Genomic DNA, 22,509 nt, shown 5'->3' with positions numbered 1-22,509 from the left:
CTGCTTTATTAAAGCTACAGCTTCTATTAATCCTGCTGCATTAGAATGTTCCAAATAGAAATGCAGAAGTGTTCAAATATGGGCACAAAAATGAAGCTCACCTGTCATAACCAACATCCTTGGCCAACCATTAGTAGTGTAATTCCATCATGTTGGTGGAATTCAAGAAGTTTAGAGCTACCCCAATTAGTATCAGGCTGAATTTGCAAAAGCAGCTTTAAAGCACTGATTAATATATTTTAGACAGCTAGAAGTGCCTGGAAAGATTCTCACCCCCATAAAAATGAACATTTCAACTTCCTTGACAGCAAAGAATGACCAATTAGACTAAGCAAAAAATTTAGTGCTTTGAACGTGATAACCCTCATCATATGATTTATGTGACCTAATAAAACATTTCTGCAAAAGAAGCTTAAAATAAGTTTTGCCTGATTTGTTTAAAATAAATGATTTAAATATTGCTACTGAGATTAAGCTTCACAAAACCTTTCTTTAAAAGTGTATGGTACATTTGCTATTAAAAGAGGAAGAAATTTTACAAAGGTAAACAAGATGAATGGAAGCAGAAGAGAATGCTACTAAGAAATGCTGAAGACATTCCATGCAAAATTAAAAGATGTTTTTTGTAAGTTCTGAGATTAATTTGCAACTCAAACCCTCAAAGGGTATCACAGATCTCCCCCTCTTCTACACTGTCCTCTGGAGAAGAGATCTGATGTGCATCTACAATCCTCTTCAAAATGACTCACCTTCGTTTTGCTCAAATTCATCTAAAACCTTATCGAGGTTATATGCCTCTGCTTGGAAATAGTTCTCCATTTGTCAGGGAACAACCACCAGATCCTTGTCTAAACCTGCCAGAGAACAAATTACAATCAGATGCTTAACCTTCAGTCAGCAGTGTTCCCTTACATATTGTCCTGATTTAAGGGGAAAAGTCCTTTGTAAATCAAATTTTACATACATCACAGACATAAATCAAAAGTATTTTCCAGGAATAAAAAACATTTGTGTGCTTAAACTTGTTTCATTCAGATTAACAACTTCCCCAAACTTGCTTTGGATTTTATTACCTCCAGTCTCTCACATTAATATGTCTGGCTATCAAGATCACCATAATGGTAAGAGCAAAACTGCTGTGACACCAGTCTAAAAAATAATAAAAAAAAAACCAACCTAGAGAAACCAGAAAAGCCAACTAAAAAATCTGAAGACCTGACTTTCAGATCTCTGCTACCACCAATTACTTCATGTGGCTTTGAACAAGGAGTTTAAACTCCCTGTGCTTCTGATTTTTTAATGTACCACAGGCTAGCAGTACTCTGTGTCAGTCCTCATTCCTCTCGAGATGCTTCAAAGATTCATACTTGTAAAAGTTGTTAAGGGACTTAATGGGTGTTGCTTGAATTGTGCTACCTCTTAAAATGTCTACTTTAATAATCCTTGTTTCCCCGAAAGGCAGCCACTGGAAATCCAGCAAAATGCACAGAAGTAAATAGTGTCATCAAGAGATAATGCTCTCAGGCTAGAAAAGAAGATGACAAGAGAGAAATGAGGAGGGAAAAAAACCAAAACCAAAGCAAAAACCCAAGCCTGAATCCTTACATAACTCTCCTCACATAACAAGTAACATTTTGCCCTAACAGCAGTAACATGGACGCCTCACTACCAAAGTCTTGTAGCAACAAGACACCCTGATTCATTTGTTCCAAACATTCCCTACCAGCAGAGACATTTTCGGTGGGAAATGTGTGCCATAACCTATAAACCACAGAGACCTTGACTTGATCTGTTCTCTGAACATCATCCAAAACAGCTTTATTCTCTTCAGAGTTGGCTTTCACTGTTGTGAAATAAGGCAATGGAGGAGGAGAGGGTGAGAACCTTGTTTTGCAGCATGAAGCAGTGTTAGACCTGACAGCTCAATTAAAAACCTGCTTTTTTCCACCAGAGATACAACACATTAGAGGAAGTTTCCAATTTAAAACAATACTTTACCATTATCCCCACAGGATCTGGATTTGAGAAAAACATCAACCACCTTTATTTCCACTACTACAACATTTCGTATTTACAAATTCAAAAATTATAAATATTTACAGAACAACAGCTTTGCCTTTATTATGGGCAACAGCTGAAGTTAGGTTATTGACAGGAAAGGATTGTGCATTAAAATATCACAAAATGCAGAGTTCAAGTTTTCAAGATCAACTTAAAATGTGATACATGGTTGTTTTAAAAGGTGATCATGATAAAACATAAATACATTGCTATTTAATGTAATTAGACTAAGGCATGTGTTAAAGATATATACAGAAGCAAGTTTTAAAGAAAATTCATCTAACATGCATCAACAGAAAAAAACCATTTGCAAAAGAATTCCAAGATAAACTAGACTTGTCATCTGACATACTCCAAGATTTGTCCTCTGTTCTGGAAATTTACATTAACTCCTTCTGCAAGGAAAACAGATTATTTGCCATATCATTTACTGTGCACAGATGCAGAGATCATAATATAAGCAATGGAAAAGCTGCCCACCTCGATCACCAGCTGTATTTCAGGAGTCTCAAGAAGTAGCACTGTTTTGTACAAAATACCAGGTGATTGCACATCTATTTATAATGTATTTAATTTACATTATAATGGTAACATTGCTCCTGGCAAACAATTGATGAAGACATATATAATTATTCCTAGGCAAAGTCCTGCTACTGAAGTCAATGATGCAAAGAGTATTTGTCAGTGAGGCACTGCAAGACTGAAAAATGTCATAACAAATTTTTGTGCTCATGAGTTCCAACTGAAGAGAGAAAAGACCTTTTATATCACTATTGTTATTTCACTCACTGATGTACCAGGATATATGGAGAACCTTTTATTTTTAAGCTCAAAGTCACTAAGATGACAGCCACTCTAAATGAGATCTCATTGTCTGTTGCAGTAGGTATTTCTCACAAAAGGTCACCTGCAAATCTTTAGGTTTCATATCTAAAATTATTATTATTATATAAAAGGATGCAACAACCCCTCAAGCTTTTCTGCAAGTTTCTGCCAAGGGCAAAACACAGTGCCAAATCCACAAAGTCCTTAATGTCCTCTCCTCTGCCTGACAGTAAGGGAGGATGAGTGCTCGTGTTCCTAACAGATATCAGCACGGCTTCCTGATTGTCAGCAACTCACGTATTTGCCAGGTGAAGATTTAATGCTTCAACTCACCATAGCCAGCAACTCAAGATCAGAATGGAAAATAAAATGCTCTAACACAGCATGCCATAATAACTGAGGAGCTGTTTTCCCTGTGGTTTAGAATTTAATTTTATTTTTAATATTTTTATTAAATGCCCAAGCTAAATAAAAAACATATTCCTTTACAGATCTTTTGAGACTTTTGACTGCATCTCACATGTACCACTGTAAAAGTTTGGAAGACTTTTAGAATTACTCTAATCCCAAAGTTTCTCTTAGGACAAAGGTTGGCATGACATTTTTTCAAGGATCCTTAATAGTTGAGAAACTCTGTAGTATTGCCCAAATATCCTGAGTCATGGCATGGAGAGAAGCTGATGAGCAAACACACAACACACAGACTCTGGAAAAAAGAGAATAAAAACAGGAGCAAATCAGAAAGAAGTTTCAGTGGAAATTTTATGCTACCAAAAAGGAGATCCAAAATTACTATATATTGGGATGAACAATATGAAGGAGAGGATCTTGTGCCAGTGCAAGGAGAAGGAAGCACCATCCAGCAATGAGTAAAAAACAGGAGATTTTGTTTTTCTCAAAAATACAGTCCTCCATGTTAAGACTTGGCAGAAAAGACTAATTACAGAAAAAAATAGTAAAATTTTATGTTTTATTTAACTCTGTATACAAAAAAGATTAATACAATGGTTACTATCCACTGGTATATAAGTCCAGAACTCAAGATCACTCGTTATCCATTGCAGAGTCATCTTCTGTCTTTCAGGGCAAGGAGCTAATTAAAACATGCAGTCTGTCAAACCAGATTACTTTCAAGCTCCTGTTGGATCACACATCATGCATAATTCAGGAAGTGTGTTTTACTTCTCAATTTCTTCATAACAACAGCATGGGCTTATCATCATCTTCATTTCTGAAACTCAGGAACTTACATTCCATGAAGCTTTCATGCTTTACTCTCCCTTGATGTCTGAATTTAAAGGTGCCTGTACCAGAAATGTGTGTGTTATATCCACCCAGAATTACTGCCCTTGGCATCACAGCATTCAAACACAACACAGACTGCAGCTGCATAGTGGAGGAAAGAAGGACACAAGGACAGAAAAATCTTCCTTAAAATTAGGTGTTTCAAAGAGGCTTAGCCTTGGAGACTGCCCCTCAGATATCCCACAGGCCAGTTTGCTCCTGGAAATGAACTGTACAAGAGACTGGCCTTGTGTTACACCTGCAAGGCAGCCAGACTTGTATTTGTGTTGGGCTCTGTGATAAGGGATTATGTAACCCATGATCTTCTGCACTGCACATCCTAAATTATCCTTGGGATGTTTTCACCATGGGAACTGACAGCCTTTAGTCTTTCTAATTGTCTTTTAACAGTGGATGATCAGCTCATAATCACATTAAAACACTGTAATAAAAAACTGCACTGAAAGGAAATAATACTGGCATTCAACTATTGGCCTCACAGCAAAGACCCAAAAACCAGAGAATATGTAAAGAGCCAGAATAGGATCTCAGTATTTTCTGTCATGCTGTCCTGTGGAGACAATTTTTTCAATATCAAACTGTGAAACTACACATTTCAGTAATCTCTTACTACACAAAATGCTCAGTTTATTATAGTCCCCATAAAAAACACCCATGGAAAGCTCCTAAGATGGAAGTCACAAAGGGCATGATCAAACTGAAACAAACCAAACATTGCTTATTCATCCTGATAAAAACCACACATCCAGAAAATGTCATTTTCCCATAGCAAGACAGTACAGATGGACTGGACAGACAGACTGATTAGACCCAGGGCTCCTGAAGACTTCCTTCAAGCCCAACAAACGATGGTCAAGGGCACATCTTGTTCCAGCTCCCCTCGGCGTTACCTGTCCCTGCGAGTCAGGCACCTCTGCTGCAACGAACACTTTGTTCTGAGTTGAGCAATAGCTTTATTTAGAACTGATGAGTTCTGGCTACAGCACACACTCACAAAGACTTTGCCCGCCTTCCCCCTCTCCCAAACAAAATAAGACACAATCTTTGCTCTAAAATGGGGCAATTACTTTCAGTAAAAAACAAAACAACAAATTGCTAAAAATACTCCATCATCTTCTTTATAAGAGATCCATCCATACACAAAGGTGTATGTATACAAATATATATAAGAATACATGAAGGTGTATGTATATAAATATGTATCTGTAAGAATACATAAAAATCATTTCAGGTGCAGAACTCTGAATCATTATATTCTCAAGCAGAACTTGCCTCTTACCTTTTTCTTACACATATGTTAAGAAACCAATGACCCTGTGCCTTCTCATGATGACAGCAGCACAACCAGCCAGTTCTGCTGAATCAGGGTGTTCTCCTTGATCCTAGAAAATACAAACATGTATTTTATGACAGGCAATTCTGCCACAAACCATGTCCTTTTCAACACGTGACTGCAGCTAGCACAGGCATATTTGGCAAATGCTGCAAGCTTCAGACAATTTGGATTACATCTGCAGCTTTGAATTCAGAGATGTGTGTGCACTGTGTTCTCCAAAAGTCTGGTGAAAAATGTTGCTAATAAATACCACATTGCTACCTACCTGTTATTATTCTTCATTTAACTGTAAACCCTCAGTGTAACACAGCAACTCCAACTGTCCTTGTATTCCTGATGACCTTGACTGTAACAATTTATAAAACTAACCCCTGAAATCAATTCTATTATACTACAATAGGCCTTCCAAAAATAAAGAGCTAGTAGCTTTGATAGTCAACAAGAATTCACAGCCCTCTGAATTCTGTAAACTGTATTCATCAGCTTCCCACTGATTTTGTTACAGCTAAACAAGTGGTTTTGTCTTCAAATTATTCCCCCTACAATCTTAGGCTCCCTTCATTTCCTACAGGCTTCTTCTAATAGCACCAGCCTTCAATAGTATGGAGGACCAAAGAGGAAAAAAAAGTCATCTGAAGAAACTTTTATTCTTCAATCCACAGCATTTCTATAGGTCAGGGGCTTATTTTCTCAGGCTGCATCCTAACAGCCAACATAGCTCAAAAATCCAACACAGCCATGGGCAGAAAAAACAGAAACCAGTTTATGACAAACAGTGCAACAAGAAAAGGAATTAGATACGTTAAATTCATTTCTTAAGGTTTGCCAGCACTGACATTTCGACCTGTTAGGTAGTTGAAATATTTATCAGTTCTCTGATGAAGCTGCAACATATGTTAGAAAAAAATCTTCAAGCTCCAGCAAAATTAACAGCGCTAAAAAAAAAAATCAGTTCTCCATGCATGAAAGCAATATTCAGTGTTACACTAAATTTCTCCCAGGGCTGTTTATTATTCTTTTCAGAAATAAGCTACAGTAATAATTCCAGGAAACTAATGAACTGAACAGCAGCACTCTGAGTAGTAGTGTTTTCAAACTCAGAATCCCACAGCTTTGGATGCCAGCAGAACTCTTCCTGTATACAAGTAAAATTTCTGATGCTATGTGTATTTCCGCCTCTATAAATGAAAATGAATTTTGGTTATCTGGGAAATAGTAGATGTTATCTTATTACAACATTCTTCAGATAGGCATCACATGCATGCAAAAACAGAAGTGGAGGAGATTTAGTTCCACTGAAAGGCTGCAGAATGAGCCTTTTCAAAGGGATGTGAAGCACACGTGGCACTGGGGAAGGTTTTCTGTACCACCACCAGGTCCCCTCCCAGCCTGGAGTACAGGAAAATGATTCAGTTTTCATCACCCCTTTGAAAAGAAAGATCAATTAATGACAATTCTGTGATTTATGGCAAGGCCTGTCAGCTGCATGACGAACACCACATGAACCAGTCACACATTAACCAGAGTCCAACCTGCCCTGATCAGAAACCATCAGCCCCAGCAACCCCCAGCTAAAGGAGCTCTGCTGCCACCCCTGCTCTACCTGCAAACCTTCCAGGCAAGCAATAATCAGGGCACAGCTTTATTATTCATTGTTTTCACTCTGCTCCTCTTTCCTTGTTCCACTCTTCCCAGGTAATGACTTTTTTGTGCGTAACCACTCAACAGAGAAGATCCAATCAAGGGCTGCCAGTCTCCACAGTAAGCTTTGAAGAGATATTACCTGGAGGTCCTGGAGCTTTTTGTTTACAGTTCAACATTTACACTCAGCAGCTATTTCCCCTTACAAAGATCAATGCAAAAATCAAAGCATGCTTACAGATATGAATGTAGTATATTTAAACAAAAAGCAAGGAAAAGAAAAATGAAAAGTAAATTATAACATTTGGATTCCATGGGAAAAAAGAACAAGTTGGCAACAGAGCCAAATTCTTTTTTCAGTAAGAATTTAATGTAAGAGAAGTATATTTAAATTAAAATTAAGGACAAAAGGAATAACTACAAATGAGAGCCAAGAATACTCACAACAACATATAACCTTGTTACAGGGTTTGCAAGGGTTTTCTAGGGTGAGAGAGAGACGAGAATGTTGACTTCACGTTCAGAAAGTTGATTTATTATTTTATAGTATATATTACATTATTACTATGCTAATAAAAATAGAAAGAAAAAGTTTCAAAAGCTTACTAAATTAAGAATAAAAAAAGAATCAATAATAAAGGAGCTCTCCCTGATTCTGTCTCAGAGAGAGCTCAGTCTCTGATTAACCTTCAATTGTACACATCTAACATGAACCAATCACAAGTACACTCGTTACATTCCACAGCAGCAAACAACTACTATTCACATTCTTTTTCTGGGGCCTCAGCTTCCCAGAAAAAAGAAAAATCCAAAAAAAAAAAGATTTTTATAAAAAGATGTCAGTGACATAACCTAGTGATGATAAGGTTTTCTCTGAATCACACACACTGCAAAAAGGGCTCCATCCCACTTGTGAAAAATACACACATTTCCACCTAAAAATTCTGGGCCCACTGAAAGCTAATATGACAGTGAATGCAGGAGGCCCAGTGTCCCTGGTGTCCCAGTTTGCTACTGGGAGCATTTCAGCTCCTCATCCCTTCTGCTGGTGCTGGGCTGAACCCTACGGTGGTGCCACTCACTTGTACCCTACGGGTGTGATTTCCCTCAGGAGCTCCAGGAAGGCGACTACCAATTACTGCAAAAGCAAAACAGAAATTGAAGAGAAATTTGACAAGCAGAGAGGTGTTCAGAATAAAGAAAGGATGAAGAATAGAAGGAAAGAACTCCAAAAATACATAATGAGAAATATCTTCCACCAAAAAGAATGTAAAAAATGTTTACAAGATTAAATGAAAGTAATCTGAACTAGCAGAAACTGGAATAGCTTATAATAAATGGAAAGAGACTGAAAAAGAAGCAATTTTGATACTATGGTAAAAAAATGCAAAAAATGCTCAAAGCATGAGGAGATGCTAAAAAATGCTTCCATCTACTGGCAAAGATCCAACTCTTAACTACACTACAGATCCTCTATAATGTGCTACCAGTGAGGAGATGTCTTTGAGTAGGCAGGGAGACATTTGCAGCCATTTTAAGGCACTTTATTATTGCTAGATTAGTTGAACCAGGCATTATCCTACATGCAAATCCAGATTTCAACACTGGTATCTTCACTTCCTACCTTGTCTACACTCTGGAAGAATCAGATGGGAGATACAGAGACTACAGAGGATGTGTTCAGGCCCAACTCTGCAAGAAAATCCAAACTACAGCAAGGAATGCCATAGCAGGGGGTTACATTAATAGAAAATCAGAGTACTTGAACACAGGGGGAGACAGGTGGAAAATTTCAGGATACACATGAGTTATGTTTAATTAATTATTTTATCTGATCAATCAGTCTGGAAGCTAAACCTTCACAAATAAAGGGGGTTCTTCACCACTCAGGTAATGTAATGCTTGGAGTAGTGGTGGTTTACCACATGCCCAACAATTTTGTCCCCAAACATGGAGTTCTTCTACCTAGCAGGTGCCACGTGAAGGGAAGGGCAGGTGTTACAAAGCATTTGTGACACAGCAGTAGCAGTGTCTGCCACACACCTGAAAATGCCTGCAATGGCAAGGACCTCAGATTAGGCCCCAAATTAAGCATTCCAAAATTAGGTGTTCTATTAATAAATTAAAGTAGTAGTCATTCAGTGCAATCAGAAAAAAAATTGTTTTCAGAATTCTAAGTTATTAAAGAAAACTCAGCAAATGACACAGATTTTTTTTTTTAAATACATGGTCTACACCACAGTTCAGATTAGAAAAATCCATTAAAACTCACCATAAATCCATTTAGTAAGCAATACTAAATACAGCAGCAAAAATGAAATGTAACAGATACAAAGATGCAGTCACTGATAATCCTTTCCCTGCACCAAAAGCTCAAGATGACCAAGCATCCTTCAGCTTTATTTTCCATAATTTGCTGATGTTTCTACTTCTCCATGTAAAGAGCAGGCTGGGGCATGGCAGGCTACTCCTGTGTAATACAACACTTCGTACAGCTCACTACCCACGAATGCTGACAAAAGATAAACCATTGCAATCTTGCATTGGATTGTCTTTTTTTCCAATCAGCTGAACAAAGAGAGGTGGACAATGCTTAAAGCAGTACAGCCTCTCTAATTATTTCACCAATATTTGCATCTTTTCCCTTGACTCTCCCCCATGCCATTTTCAAGCCATTATTTCCACTTTTGTCTCCAGCCAAGTTTCCATAAGGAGACATTCACACATGCCTGAGCAGTAGTAAGGCAGTCAAAGGAGCAGCAACTTCAAAGCAGCGTTATAGGAAGCATCACAGTCAAAAGTAACAGGGAGACAAGAACAACGACAGCAGCATTATCAACCTTTGTGCTCCAGAAAATAAAAGCAGCTCAGCTGAAAAGGACACCTGCTTTATAACCATTTACAGTAGAAATAAAATTCCATTTCCTATCCTTTTTTACTGTTTCAAGGAGAAAGCAATTGATTTGTTTTCCTGACACAAACGCAGCCTTGCCAAGCTGCAGAGGCCTCAGCACCTGGAGACAGGAACCAGCTCCTGCTTATGTAACTGTGATGCCTGGAAAAGGATCCATCCCTGCTCTGGGCAAGAACAAATAGATAGGTTTACACCACACTGCTGCCTTCCACGCAAGTTTTTCCAGAGGAACACAGCTGGAAAAAAGAAAAAAAAAAAAAAAAGAGAAAAATCCTTTCCTGAGCTTACTCATATGCTGGTAGAGCAAAATGTGGTGGTTTATGTATCTAATGTTTTTTAACACTTTGTTTCATGCAACTTGCAAATTTGAAATACTGTAAACCACAAAAAGCTAATGCACAGTGCATTAAACATAAATTTAATATGAAATCATGTTTCTTAATTTGTGCATGAGTTCCAAGTAATGTCATCGATGTAACAACACAGTTATTTTTAAAAATTAATCCATTTAACATACTGATCTGAAGCTGTTATTTATCTTTATTCAAACACAAACTAAAGTAAACATATAGAACAAGTAGGTTTATGGGATGATTTTTATTTTTCAGTATTTAAGGTTTTGACTCTGATGTTTAACACATTTGAAGAATAAAAGTATTTAAAGCTGCACACTCTCGCCCAGAGTGGATTAATCCTGTATTCTAATACTTCATGAATTTTTCTTCTTTCCAATGTAGGGTAGAAACAAGAATGAAACCCAAACAGACTCAACATTGTTTCAGATCTTTCTTAGATTTGGGCAATACAGGAAGAACTGATTGAGATCCCCATGAATCTCTAATTAAAAGCCTACAACTCCTAAGGAGCTGTCCTTTTTTACAAAGCTCATGTGGGACTGACACATGCGAGTGCCACTGAGCAAAAGCTGATAATAAAAGCCAGAAGTGCCACACAACCAGAATGGGACAGACCAAAAGGACAATGGGCAAGAAGTGAAAACAGCTTTGCCACCATTCACCAGCCCATCAATTCTGAGTTGTACTCGGGGGAGAGAAGCTGCTGGAAGCAACACAATTTATACATTCAGCTGCTCTTTAGAGAATGGAGCATCCCAACAGGCAAAAGCTCTGAAAGGCCGCTGGAAAGCAGTCAGGCACCTACTAACAGCACTTTTATCAACAGGCTTTGTTTCCAGCACTCCTGGGTCATCTCTGCTCATCCGACAACTCAGCTACACAACAGCATTGTAAATTCTGACATACCTTTTGAAGAAATATAATTATAGACACCAATTGGTTACTATTTCTCAAACCCTATGTTATGTAAAGCTGGATTACCATACATCCCTGAAATAAATATGGACTTTTATCTCATACTGTCTTCTCCCTGAAATTATCTCTAAGTAGGTAACTTAATTCCCATTTTGTGTAGACCTTTATATTCATATCACACCAAACACATTATAAAACACTGTTGTCAAGTGTAGCAAAGTTCCCTCCCACGTTTGTGATCATGATCTAACCAGCATCACTGCTGATGCTCACAGTGCATTATGCCTTAAGTCATCTGTAACTAGTAACTCATTGCATACAACTCAATAATCCATGGCAACAGTGCGTACTGCAAGTGCTATTTCCGAGCACGCACCTCCTCTGTGCTCAGGGCATTGACATGTTTGTAACAGTGCTGAAGGGACTGAGCACTCACCCCCAGAAACAGGCAGCAACTTGCACTGAGGTGCACTGTAAGGCTTTTTCTCTTCACTGTGCCACTGAGGCAATCAGGATATCAACCTGAAATTTATGCTGGGCTCCATGAAGTTTTAGTTCTAATAATAAGTGCCCATAATTCTGTATCTCTGTTAGCAGGCACAGGAAATAAAGACTTAACAGACAAACCCCAAAAACATTTGAAAGCCTTCCTTATTAATGAGTGTTAATACAGTTATCAGAAATCTTACAGAGCTGTAGGAACTCCAAATTCTTCTAAACTCAGGTGCAACATTTCATAGATAGATCAAAACTGAGAAACCTCTGGCACTTCTGTCCACTGACAGGGTGCTTGATTCAGCTCAGCCATGAATCCCCACCTCTCTACCCTTCCTTAGCCTGCAGCATACTCAGCATGCTCCTGTTTTCTTCATCTGGAGGGCTCCTTGTCCCCCTCACATTCCTTCCCCATTCACTTCTTCCTGCATCCATTTGTTTTCTCCCTACCTAAGTTGTCTTCTTTCTCTGACAAGAAACCCCAAACCCATAAGAAACCTCATGTTCCAACATTACTGTTCATTACTGGCATGAACATACTTGTAAACAACCTTATTAACCACAGTGGGAGCAAACCCAACAGCAATGGTGCTCCATCCACTTTGCAAACAGAAATTGAAGTCTTTACAGGGTTGGCCATCAAAAAAGCAAAAAAATCCCAAATGGCTACAATAACAGCCATATCCTAAAACCCTGTCCTAACTACCAACCTGCCTCCTACCCCTCCTCATCACTACTGACCATCATTAAGCTCCTTCACAAATTTATTTAAACCCCCAGCCTTGTAGCCTGAAATGCATTTTGTGACACAAATTCATTCAAACCCCCAGCCTTGTAGCCTGAAATGCATTTTGTGACACACACACACAGTGGGTATTCAGCACCCAGGACCACTTCCCTCAAGCATCTCAGTATTTGAAACCTCCAGTCAACACAAGTTTTGTTAACTACACAGGAACATGTTTCTACTACACTACTGCATGTTTCCTCACATTAGAAGGTACATTTAAAAGTCATCTGTATAGAAATGAAGCTTAATGAAAAAAATATTGCCACAAGGGTTATTATAGGAAATTAATAAGGGAACAAAACCACTACATATACATCCATCTATTGCCCATGAGTCTCAAGAAACAATTTCTAATTGGCATCATAATAAACCCCACATTCATTCTACATGAGTAGTCAAAAAGAAAATCTATGAGCAAATTCCAGAGATGGGTTAAAATGCATTTTACAAGTGACTAGTTAAGTGAAACCAAGGTAAATACATTATAGAAGCTATTAAGCCAGTACACCAATACAATTACCTGAAAGCAGAAAAGCACACAGGTGGACTGATGCTTAAGTAACAACCTTTTAAAGTTACATTTATAAAAGAATCAAGAAAGAACTGTGAAACCCATGAAATATGCTGGGGTTTTATGCAGCCTTCATCATTTACACAAAAACACAGTATGAAATTACTACAATCAATGCAATTTGGTGTTTCAGCTAAGAGGCTGCTTCAATATATATGCTATTTAAAGTAATCTGTTAATAATATAACCTAAGAAGTGGGCTTTGCATGTACTTTCAAGCTCACCAAATAAGAAACCATTAAAATACTCATTTTGAATTAAGCAACACAGCATTTACAATGTGCCTTTGTAACACAGTGACAACCAATATGCTCTGCTGGACTGTCAGTGTGGCTGGGCCAACAAAAACAGCAGCTGTATACTGGCTATAGCCCAAAAAGGGTGTAAATAAAAAATACCTGTGCCTTTCTCTTCAAAACAGCCTCAGAAACAAGCTATTCCCAAGCCATAGCATGTATTTCTACAGTATCACAGGAGAATGTGCAATTTCAAAGACTGCTGGATAAATTTAAAAAAAAAAATCACAAAGAGGGAACCTTCCTCTTACATTATCTCAATTTGTATTAAATGTTCATTTATCTGCATTACAGTGCAGATAGGGAATAAAAAATTACATTGGCATGATTGCCTGGGTATATTTTAACCATGTAGCTTTTTTGTCTCCTCCAGCCTACAAAGAAAGCTCAGTATTCAGAGCCTCAGTAACACGAACAAGAGGACTTACACACTGATTCAGTGTTCAGATGCTGCCACTTTTCAAGTGTTGTATCTTTAATCTAATCTCCTATAGAAATTAATATTATGGGATTATATTGCTCATTTACTATTCTTTATGCTCCTATTTTAATATATAGATCTGTCATGAAAATGAGTATCTCCCCAGTAAAAGCAAATCCAAGTGACTGCCCTCTAAGGGAAAAGCAAGCTGCTCTGTGTATTTTGGCAGCAACCTGCTGGGCAATCAATACCCACACAGCTCTGGAAAAAATCCCCAGAATTCTGGTGTTATGTGAGAAAGATGGGATTAATGCAGAGAGGAAAGGAAGGGAAGAGATACTATGGGGCAAAAAGGATTTACATCTACAGAAAAACAAGATTCTTTCATTCCACAGATGGTGGAACAAAATGCTTACTAATATAGTATCTCCAAGGACTTGGATACATAGAACATCAGATAAGATTTACACTGTAATAAACTCATTCAACACATCTTCCAACTTAAAACAAAATATACTTCTCTCCATCTCCAGATCATGGAAGAAATTCCCTGCTACTTACAAAAGCTTTCACAAAATTAAAGAATTACAGGTGGAAAATAAGTTGTAGCCATCAGAAATGAATCTGGAACAGATTCCCAGTATTTCAGCTCCTTCATTACTGGTTCCAGCACACTGCAGTGACTCAGTACAAGAACCACTGAACTCTTTAGAGCCCCAGGTTAACCAAGCCCAGTGCTCTGTCCTCAGTATTGGATGGTGTCAGGCAGCAAGCCCCTGGATGTGATGCACTAAAAAGACAGGTCAGCACTACCCCTACTCAGCAGTTGCTGGGAATAACACACAAAATAAACTTCTCTCTTTCATATCACATTTATTTAAGAACCACCAGCACATTATCCACCTCTCTTCTGCAATAAACCACAGCAGCCCACTGCCTTTGCTTTCTACAGCACCTGCAGAAAAACCAAATGTGCACCTCCTCACTCACTGCCCTTCCCCACCTGGCAGAGAAACCAGATTAATTTCATTTTGCTTGAATTGATATGCAAAGCTCAGAGCTGCAGAACTTGAAGTGGGAATACAAATTTGATTCTGCCAGGCACCTTCAGCAGATGACTGGGGCAGGGTTTGCCTTCACCCCACACTCATCAGCACAGGGCACCTCTGAGGTACTGCAGGTGTGGCACAGCCAAGATCAGAATGAGCTCTGTGCACCACACAGACCAGAGGAATCTGCATCCTCAGAAAGCAGGACTCATATTTTACTATTATTGACACCAGTCTTCAACCTTCTTCTTAAAATCCAACAGTTCAAAACGAGAGGGAAAAAAAAAAAAAACAAGCTGTTGAAGAAGAAAATGAAACAGATGAGAGAACAGCTTCATTGACTGGGTTAAAAGAAATGCAAGAGAAGTACAATAAACAATAACTGAGAAACAAAGGACTCACAAACCTGAAAATATCTACAATTTTTGTGATGTAGTATCTTACAAACTTCCAATTATGTGACTGGCCACCTGGTCAAGCAATAAATTTTATGCATATTCATACGATTTGCCAATTCTTTTTGAATTTATAGTAACTACATACACTGTAAAATCATATTTCACATGGCTTGGCCTTTATTTTAGTGTTCCTAAATCGATCTTCTAGTTCACACTTGGAGTGCAAACAGCTAAGACAACATGTACACTGAGTTCAAAGCAGAGTTTTGACACAACAAAACTGAACCTGGAAACAAGAAAAGCTCCTGTAATAGTCAGTGTCATTCACAGATAAAGAAGGTATTATGTGATTTAGAAAGCTCTTTGATCCTCTTCTTCCACTGAACATTTACCCATTTAAGTGCATCACACTACTTTTTGGAAAAAAGTACTGGTGTATGTTCTTCCATTGATAATCTGCTATGAATCTGCTGAAGTATTGCACCCTTATTGCTTCCCTAAACAAAATTTTAAACTTAGAGTGGAATAGAAATGTTGTACCCAAAACCTGTGTAACATTTCAGTTCGATTATTTATTAAAAAAGGCTTCAGTATATTGCCAAAGTAAATAAAAACTTTCCAATTACAATGTTTTTTAAAACTGCAAGAATCCAGAAGGCTGTTAAGTGCTACTAGAGCAGCCAGAGCTCTTCTGTAATTGATAGAGCACACACGAATCTGTGACCCAAGTATGGCCTAATTTCAATTTATCACCTGATAGGAAATGTCCTCTGAATTCCTTGTACGCTGCAAAGAGGAATGACAAGTTCCTCCCAGCTACCATTTTACTAATGAAAAAAAACCTCTTCTGCAAAATTGTACTACAAGTACTCAATAAGGAAAATTTTGAAACACTACCAGTCAGCATGGTAATAATTTGGTGTAAAGCATTTCTTTTCTAGCTCTTAACTGGACAAGGGATCTTCTCAGCTCAGTAAAGAAAAGCAGAAAACACTTCAAGCATCTTTGATCATGCCTAATTTCTCTAATGAAGAATAGCTGGGAAACAGCCCTAAAATAGTTATCAAACTGAATTCTACAACATTTTCACACACAGAAAACAGCAGAGGAAGAAACACATCCAGTTTTGTGTATATTAGGCTTTAGTGCTTCTTTGTAGCTACTGCAAACATCAGTTCAGCTCGAGTCAGGCCAAAAACCAGGATGACACCAGCAAAAGCACATTTACTGCATTGCTTTACATACAAACCCATCCCCTCCACAGGGCCAGCAGCACTGCCTGAAGCACCAGCTGATGCCTCAAGCCTCCATGGGAAACCTTCCCACCTCTGGCACTGTGCTGGAACCAAATTACAACAGAAATACAACAAAACAGTGCTGGAAAAAATTGTTAAGGGCAATACCATTTCCAAATGTAAAGCCCTACTCAAGTCCACTATGCCATCAAGCCCTTAAAAACAAAAGTTCATCAAGCTTCCTGTGGATATTAAAAGGAAGGGGAAGCATAGGAAACAAGCAGCAGGCAATAAAATGCCTGACAGACAAACCTAGAAAATCCTAGCAGAGCTTACTGGAATGCTTCTGGGCCTTCAGTGTGTTCCCTTAAACAACTGATACCCCACTGATTTACAGATAGGTTTGTAACTTCAGCTGCCATCAAAATATCAGAGGGATGGTATGAACTATAACACATATAGCAAGAAAGACAAAGATATTTATAAATTCTATATACAACACAGAGACAAAATATAGAGGGGTATAGCTATTAGCATTATCTGCAAATAATTCCATATGAAAGCTGATCATTTCTACTCAAGAAACATAGAGACAAACAAAGCAACAGTGCAAGTGGAAATCCAGCACTCAAGTCCACATTTTCCTTTGCTCAGTGTACACTGGGGACAAACATGTGAAAAGCTTGATACATGAACACCAAAACTTCAAAGCAGAACATATGGTCACACTGCTGCATATTGACATCTCCAAATGATCGAATTTCACGTGAAAACAAAACAATGCTGAAGTTTCCTAAAGCTCTCTTTTCCCAGCCTTCATAACTAACCCAGCTATTGCCTTGGCTCACCCTCAGACTGAAGATGCCACACGAGCTCTTCAGAGAGCACTCCAGCTCCACACTTCTAAACCACAGAGGATCCACAGGTTGTGACTCTACACCTGCTTTTCACAAAGGTTTATCACCTTTGGTTTTTCTGCCTTTTTGCTGTAACAGAACTATGCCTGTGCAATCTCAGCTGGCTGGACTTGCTGCTTTACATCCCCTCTCCCAGAGCAGATCTGGATGAAAGAAAAGGGAAGGAACAATTTACCTTCTGCTGACACCCTGAAGTTCCTGGCCACGCATTCTTGCCTTCAACCTATGCTTTTAAATTAATTCAATTTCTCTAGTAACTACCTTTAAAATAGTTTAAGTGACACTTTATGGATTTCCTCTGCCACTCACGTTAAGCCTTTTTGAAGCTGATGTACTACTTGGAGGGCTGTTATTTCTGAAAGAGGAGTACCAATATTAGCCATCTCTGCTTGTCTCTTGCAGCAACACAGCAGTAATATAATTACCAATGGAATCATCCAGTAATACACCAGACTGGAATTATTCAGTGAAAGAATACATAAAAACTCACCTTAAAAGTATTTTTCCTATTCTACCTGTCTGCTATGGCAACCTGAATAGCAGCTAAATTAAAATACAGCCAAACAGACAGTAGGTAGGAATGTACTTTACTTGTATGTAAAAATAAAATTATTCATAGAGACAAGACCAATAATTATTCTTTACATATAAATTGTATTTGTGTGCATTAGGATAAAGGTCATTTACTTTTATCACACTGATTTTTCAGTGTGCATTTTTTTTATAACTATATAGCATGTTTTGCTCTAGTCATTAGTCCAAAAAGTTGTATCAATACATATCCTGAATTCTGTTTTCCTGAATTCCAATTCAAGTAGAAGCTACAATGTCAATGAAGGATCCTTGATGTATATTTTATATCATCCTATCCATCTGCATTAATTGACACAATTTTCACAATATTACAAGATATAGCCAACACTTCTAGCTAACACAGAAGTAAAAGCTGTCTCTATCAGCTCAAACTCAATGCTTTCAGTTACTTTCAGCCATTTACTTTTGACTTTCTATTGCTTATCAACACAAAAAGCTTTGTCAACTTGCAGTACCATTGTACCCTTCTCAATGCTTTACAGAAACAACAGCAGGGAAAACCAAGCATATTAGTTCACATTTCTATCCACATAAAAGTCTGAGTCTCCTAAAGAATCACAAATAGAACCATAAACAGGCCACCCTTCAATTTCTTTAATCTCAATCACATTACAAAAATAAACATTAGCCTTTATATAACACTTTCAAAGAAGCCTATGAATATACTGGCATCTTACAACAGTGTTCTGGAAAAGATCACAGATTCAGCAGCACACAGACTAACTGTGCACTGAAACTATCATTCCTCAACTGATTTTCAGTTAAGAGAATCAGTTTTATTGGGAAGATTCTCAGCTTAGCATATAGAAAGGATTTTTCTGATCAACAAAACATGAACACACAAGTTCTTCTCAAAACCTCTTTTTGGCCAACTTGAATAAAAGCAAAAGGCCACTCTAATCCTTTAGCAAAATAATTTCCAGGTAATTTTCTATAGATTGCCTGCAAGCTGAAAAACAAGCAAGCTGTTTTCTGCCAAAGCTGGCACAGCAAGTGGACAGACTACAACAGACATTAAAAGCTTATCATTCTTTGGCCACAAGTTTTAATATAGCATCTTTGTTCGGTCTCTACCTTTGTTCCCTGAGACAATCACAGCCAGACTTTATGCCAGGCTAAAAAAACTGTATTTCATCTCAGCCTTAGCCCCAGGCCTCAGATCCTGAAATGAGTGTGTGTTTGAAAGTATTTAATCCCCAGCCTCGTAACTGCCTCAGAGCTAACACACAAAAATAACACCCAGGATCAGGAGTCAGCACGGCGGCTTTGGGGTGGGTTTCTGCCTTTCTCACACACTAAAGCAGGCACCATAAAGCAATGCAAATAAATCACAGTGTGTCAGAACATGGTAACTTGTTCAGGGCTGATCAGGGCTTCAATTAGAGGGGGAGGCTCGTTTGAAATTTTAAACCCTTCTTCAGCTTCCATTTCAGATTCCCCAAACCTCTGAAGAGATTTTTAAATTTGTCTCTCTTGGGTCAAGGAGACTGGTCTTCTCATTTTGCATCACATGCCTTAACTTTATAAAAAGAAGCACACAGAGGGTTCAGGCAGCAACAAAGGATTTGGATGTCTCAGCCACTGAAGGTGTATCTAAAATCAGGATGTGTTCCATGCAATCGAAAATTACTTGCTAACAGAAGTTAATTACAATGTTTTAAAGCCTTGCCTAGTCAATTAAATGCTGCCCAAAGCAAATAAAAGCTTTTATTCAGGTAGAGCATCTTTTTTGTTATTACTATTTTATTTGTTTTTACACAGCTCCTTCCAGGTTTGGGTTCTGTCTGGACCCAAAAACTGAGGGCAGTGTTATTCAGAAATTCTAATCTGAGACAATCATACTTAATAAGAAGATTGATGGAATTCAGTTAACTTTTAATACCTGAACTGAATGAAAATATGTGTAAAAATGACACTCTCTGAAAAACCTCTTTCATAAAATAATAAGGAATATCCTGTCTATAAATAAAGAAGATCGTTAACACGAAAACATAAACTCTATCAATTTCCATCTGCTACTTGTTTCTCTGTCTGGTTAAGAAGATAAAAACATTTCTTGAGCCACATTCTGCCACAGGCACCTATTTAGCCATAACATTTACGAGCAAGAAACTAGCCTACCTCTGCAAAAAGTCTGACATGTCAAGAGTGCCAGTTATTCTTAGAGTGAGACATGACCACAATTTCACGTAATTAGAGATGTTATAAAACGCATCCCGCCCGCTCTCCCCATCCCCCTCCAGCACTACCACCATTGCAGGAGTGACTTGTTACACATCGCGATGAGCAAGTAACATTCCCTGCCCGGGGAGAGAGCGGAGATCAGGCCATAAAAAGGGCACGAGATGCAAACAGGGATCCTCCCTCCCCTGCCCGGCCCGGCAGCCGCGGCTGCCCGGGCACAGCCTCGCCCTGCCCCGCGCGGCTCCCGGGGCGTCCCGGGGGGAGCAGCAGCTCCTTCCCCATCCCCGGCATCGGGAGAAAGGTGCCCCGGGCGAGCGGGTCACCTCCGGCGGCCCGGGGACGGAGGGGGAACGGCGGGGAGGGAGCTCAAGGACCACGGCGGCCGCCGGGGAGGGCTGGGGGGCGACCGCTGCCTTCCCCCTTGGTGGCGTGCCGAGGACAAGGGCGGCGGGGCTCGGGGGCGCCCGGAGCCGGCAGGCCCAGGGCGCTGTCGGCGATACGGCGGCTCCACCGAGGCGCCGGAGCCCTCCCCGCCCGCCCGCCCGCGGGGCCTCGCTGCGGGCGGCAGGGGCCTGGGAAGCGGGGTACCCCGGCCTGCCGGGCCCGCGGGCTGCGTGCCGCACACCGCTCACTCACCTCGGGAGGCAGCAGGCGCCGCCGGGTCTGCATGGCGAGGGGATCTCCCGGGTCCGCCCCGGGAGCGCTGGGGGCCGGCGCGCCCTCGCCGCCGCCAGCCGCGCTCGCTCGCTGCCTCCGCGGCCAAGGCCGCCGCAGCGCCCGGCAGCAGCGCCCCCTGCCCGGCCCCGGCGGCAGCGCACGGCACTGCGGCACCGCCGGGGAGGCGGCGCGGAGCTGCCGCGCCCCCGCCCCGCGCCGCGGGGTCCGCGCCGGCACCCCCTCACCGGGCCCCGGGGTCCGCACCGGCACCCCCACAGCGGCCGGACAGCGGGAGCAGCCGCCCGCTCTGTCCCCGCGGGGACCCGCCGAGCCCGCGGCCCCCGCAGCCACACACACACACACACATACACACAGAGGCGGGGGCGGCAGCGGGCACCCACCGCCGCCACCGGGCGCTGCCGGTGCCCCGCGGCCGAGGGACGCGCCTCCGGGCAGCGGCTGCAGTGTGCGTAGTGTGACCACTCCACAAAACCTGGTCAGAAGGACTCGCGGCTGGGAGCCGAACGTGTGTTATCTCGCCATTTCATGTTGAGCGTCTCCACAATCGGAAAGGGACACCATCCTGCGGGACGCCCTCGGCCGCCCCGAGAGGTGCGAGGCCCGGAGCCATCCGCTGGCAGACACGTTCAGTCCTCAGCAAAGAGGCTTCCAGAAATTAAAAATAAAAAAGGAAAGAAAAAAAAGAGAAACACAACACACAAAAAGAAAAAGAGAGGGGGAAAAAACCCAAAACAACAACACCACACATACCAAATAACAACAAACGACCACGCTCGTTCCCCACAGAAGTCGCGATGGCGAGCCGGCAGGGCACGCCAAACCGTGACACCGCGCCCGGAGTCTCACCCGATCTCTCTCCAAGAGGAGGCGGCCGCCCATGCCGGGAGCGGGACTCTTCCCCTGGCTGCGGGCGCTCGGAAACTCCAGGAACTGTCACTCCCCGCGTGTGCCGCGGTCCGCCGGGCGCGGGCTGGGTGGGAGGCGGCCGGTGCCGGGCTGCGAACCGGCACAGCGCGCCCTCACCACCGCCGGCAGCCTCACCGGGGCGAGCGAGCGCCCAGCGCCTCACGAACCTCCCATCCCACGCGTCAGGAGCCCCTCACTCCTCACCTCGGGAACCTCTTGCTTCAGGAACCCCTCACCTAGGTTCCCCCTCAGGAAAGGCTCGCTTGGTGCCAGGGGAATGGGAAGGAATCGCTGTCCCCTCAGCTTGGTGCAGATCTGTGATCTCCCAGCTGCAGCAGGGCCATGTCAGCCCAGGAAGGAGGGAAAGGTGAGTGTGGTGGCTGCTAATGCAGCTGCACGGCCATTCCCTCTTCCCAGGCCTTCACACTTACAGGCCGTCCCTTTCCGGCAGGTTGGGCTTCTCCATTAACTTGCCGCATATGTCAGTGAATGCAGTGTAATGAGCCCCGGTGATAAAATCTAGGCCTCCTTGCTCCAAGAGCATCAGCCCATCCCGCTTGAAATGAAAGGGAAGCACTTAATGTTTATTCATTGATTCTGGTGGAACTATGTGCTTTTCAAG

The 22,509-nt window shown here is 41.1% G+C and overlaps 1 protein-coding gene across 3 annotated transcripts in view; it reads right to left on the bottom strand.

The window, feature by feature from the left end:
- The window catches only part of ZFYVE9 (zinc finger FYVE-type containing 9), a 55,208-nt gene extending 33,240 nt beyond the window's left edge, over positions 1–21,968 (bottom strand). Inside the window, exons 1-3 of one of the 3 annotated variants that reach the window (XM_064720391.1) lie at positions 21,828–21,968; positions 5,471–5,573; positions 750–854 (exon numbers count right to left, since the gene is read on the bottom strand). In XM_064720391.1, the coding sequence (XP_064576461.1) occupies positions 750–819 (70 nt within the window). In that variant the 5' untranslated portion in view covers positions 820–854; positions 5,471–5,573; positions 21,828–21,968. Of the gene's footprint in view, positions 1–749; positions 855–5,470; positions 5,574–20,939; positions 21,075–21,827 lie in introns of those variants that run through there. The other 2 variants (XM_064720390.1, XM_064720392.1) reach the window with 2 other exon arrangements.
- Positions 21,969–22,509: the final 541 nt, after the last annotated feature.

Source organism: Zonotrichia leucophrys, chromosome 8, assembly GCF_028769735.1.
Source record: "Zonotrichia leucophrys gambelii isolate GWCS_2022_RI chromosome 8, RI_Zleu_2.0, whole genome shotgun sequence".
NCBI classification, from domain to species: Eukaryota; Metazoa; Chordata; class Aves; order Passeriformes; family Passerellidae; genus Zonotrichia; species Zonotrichia leucophrys.
This window is presented reverse-complemented; position numbering and strand designations above follow the sequence as displayed.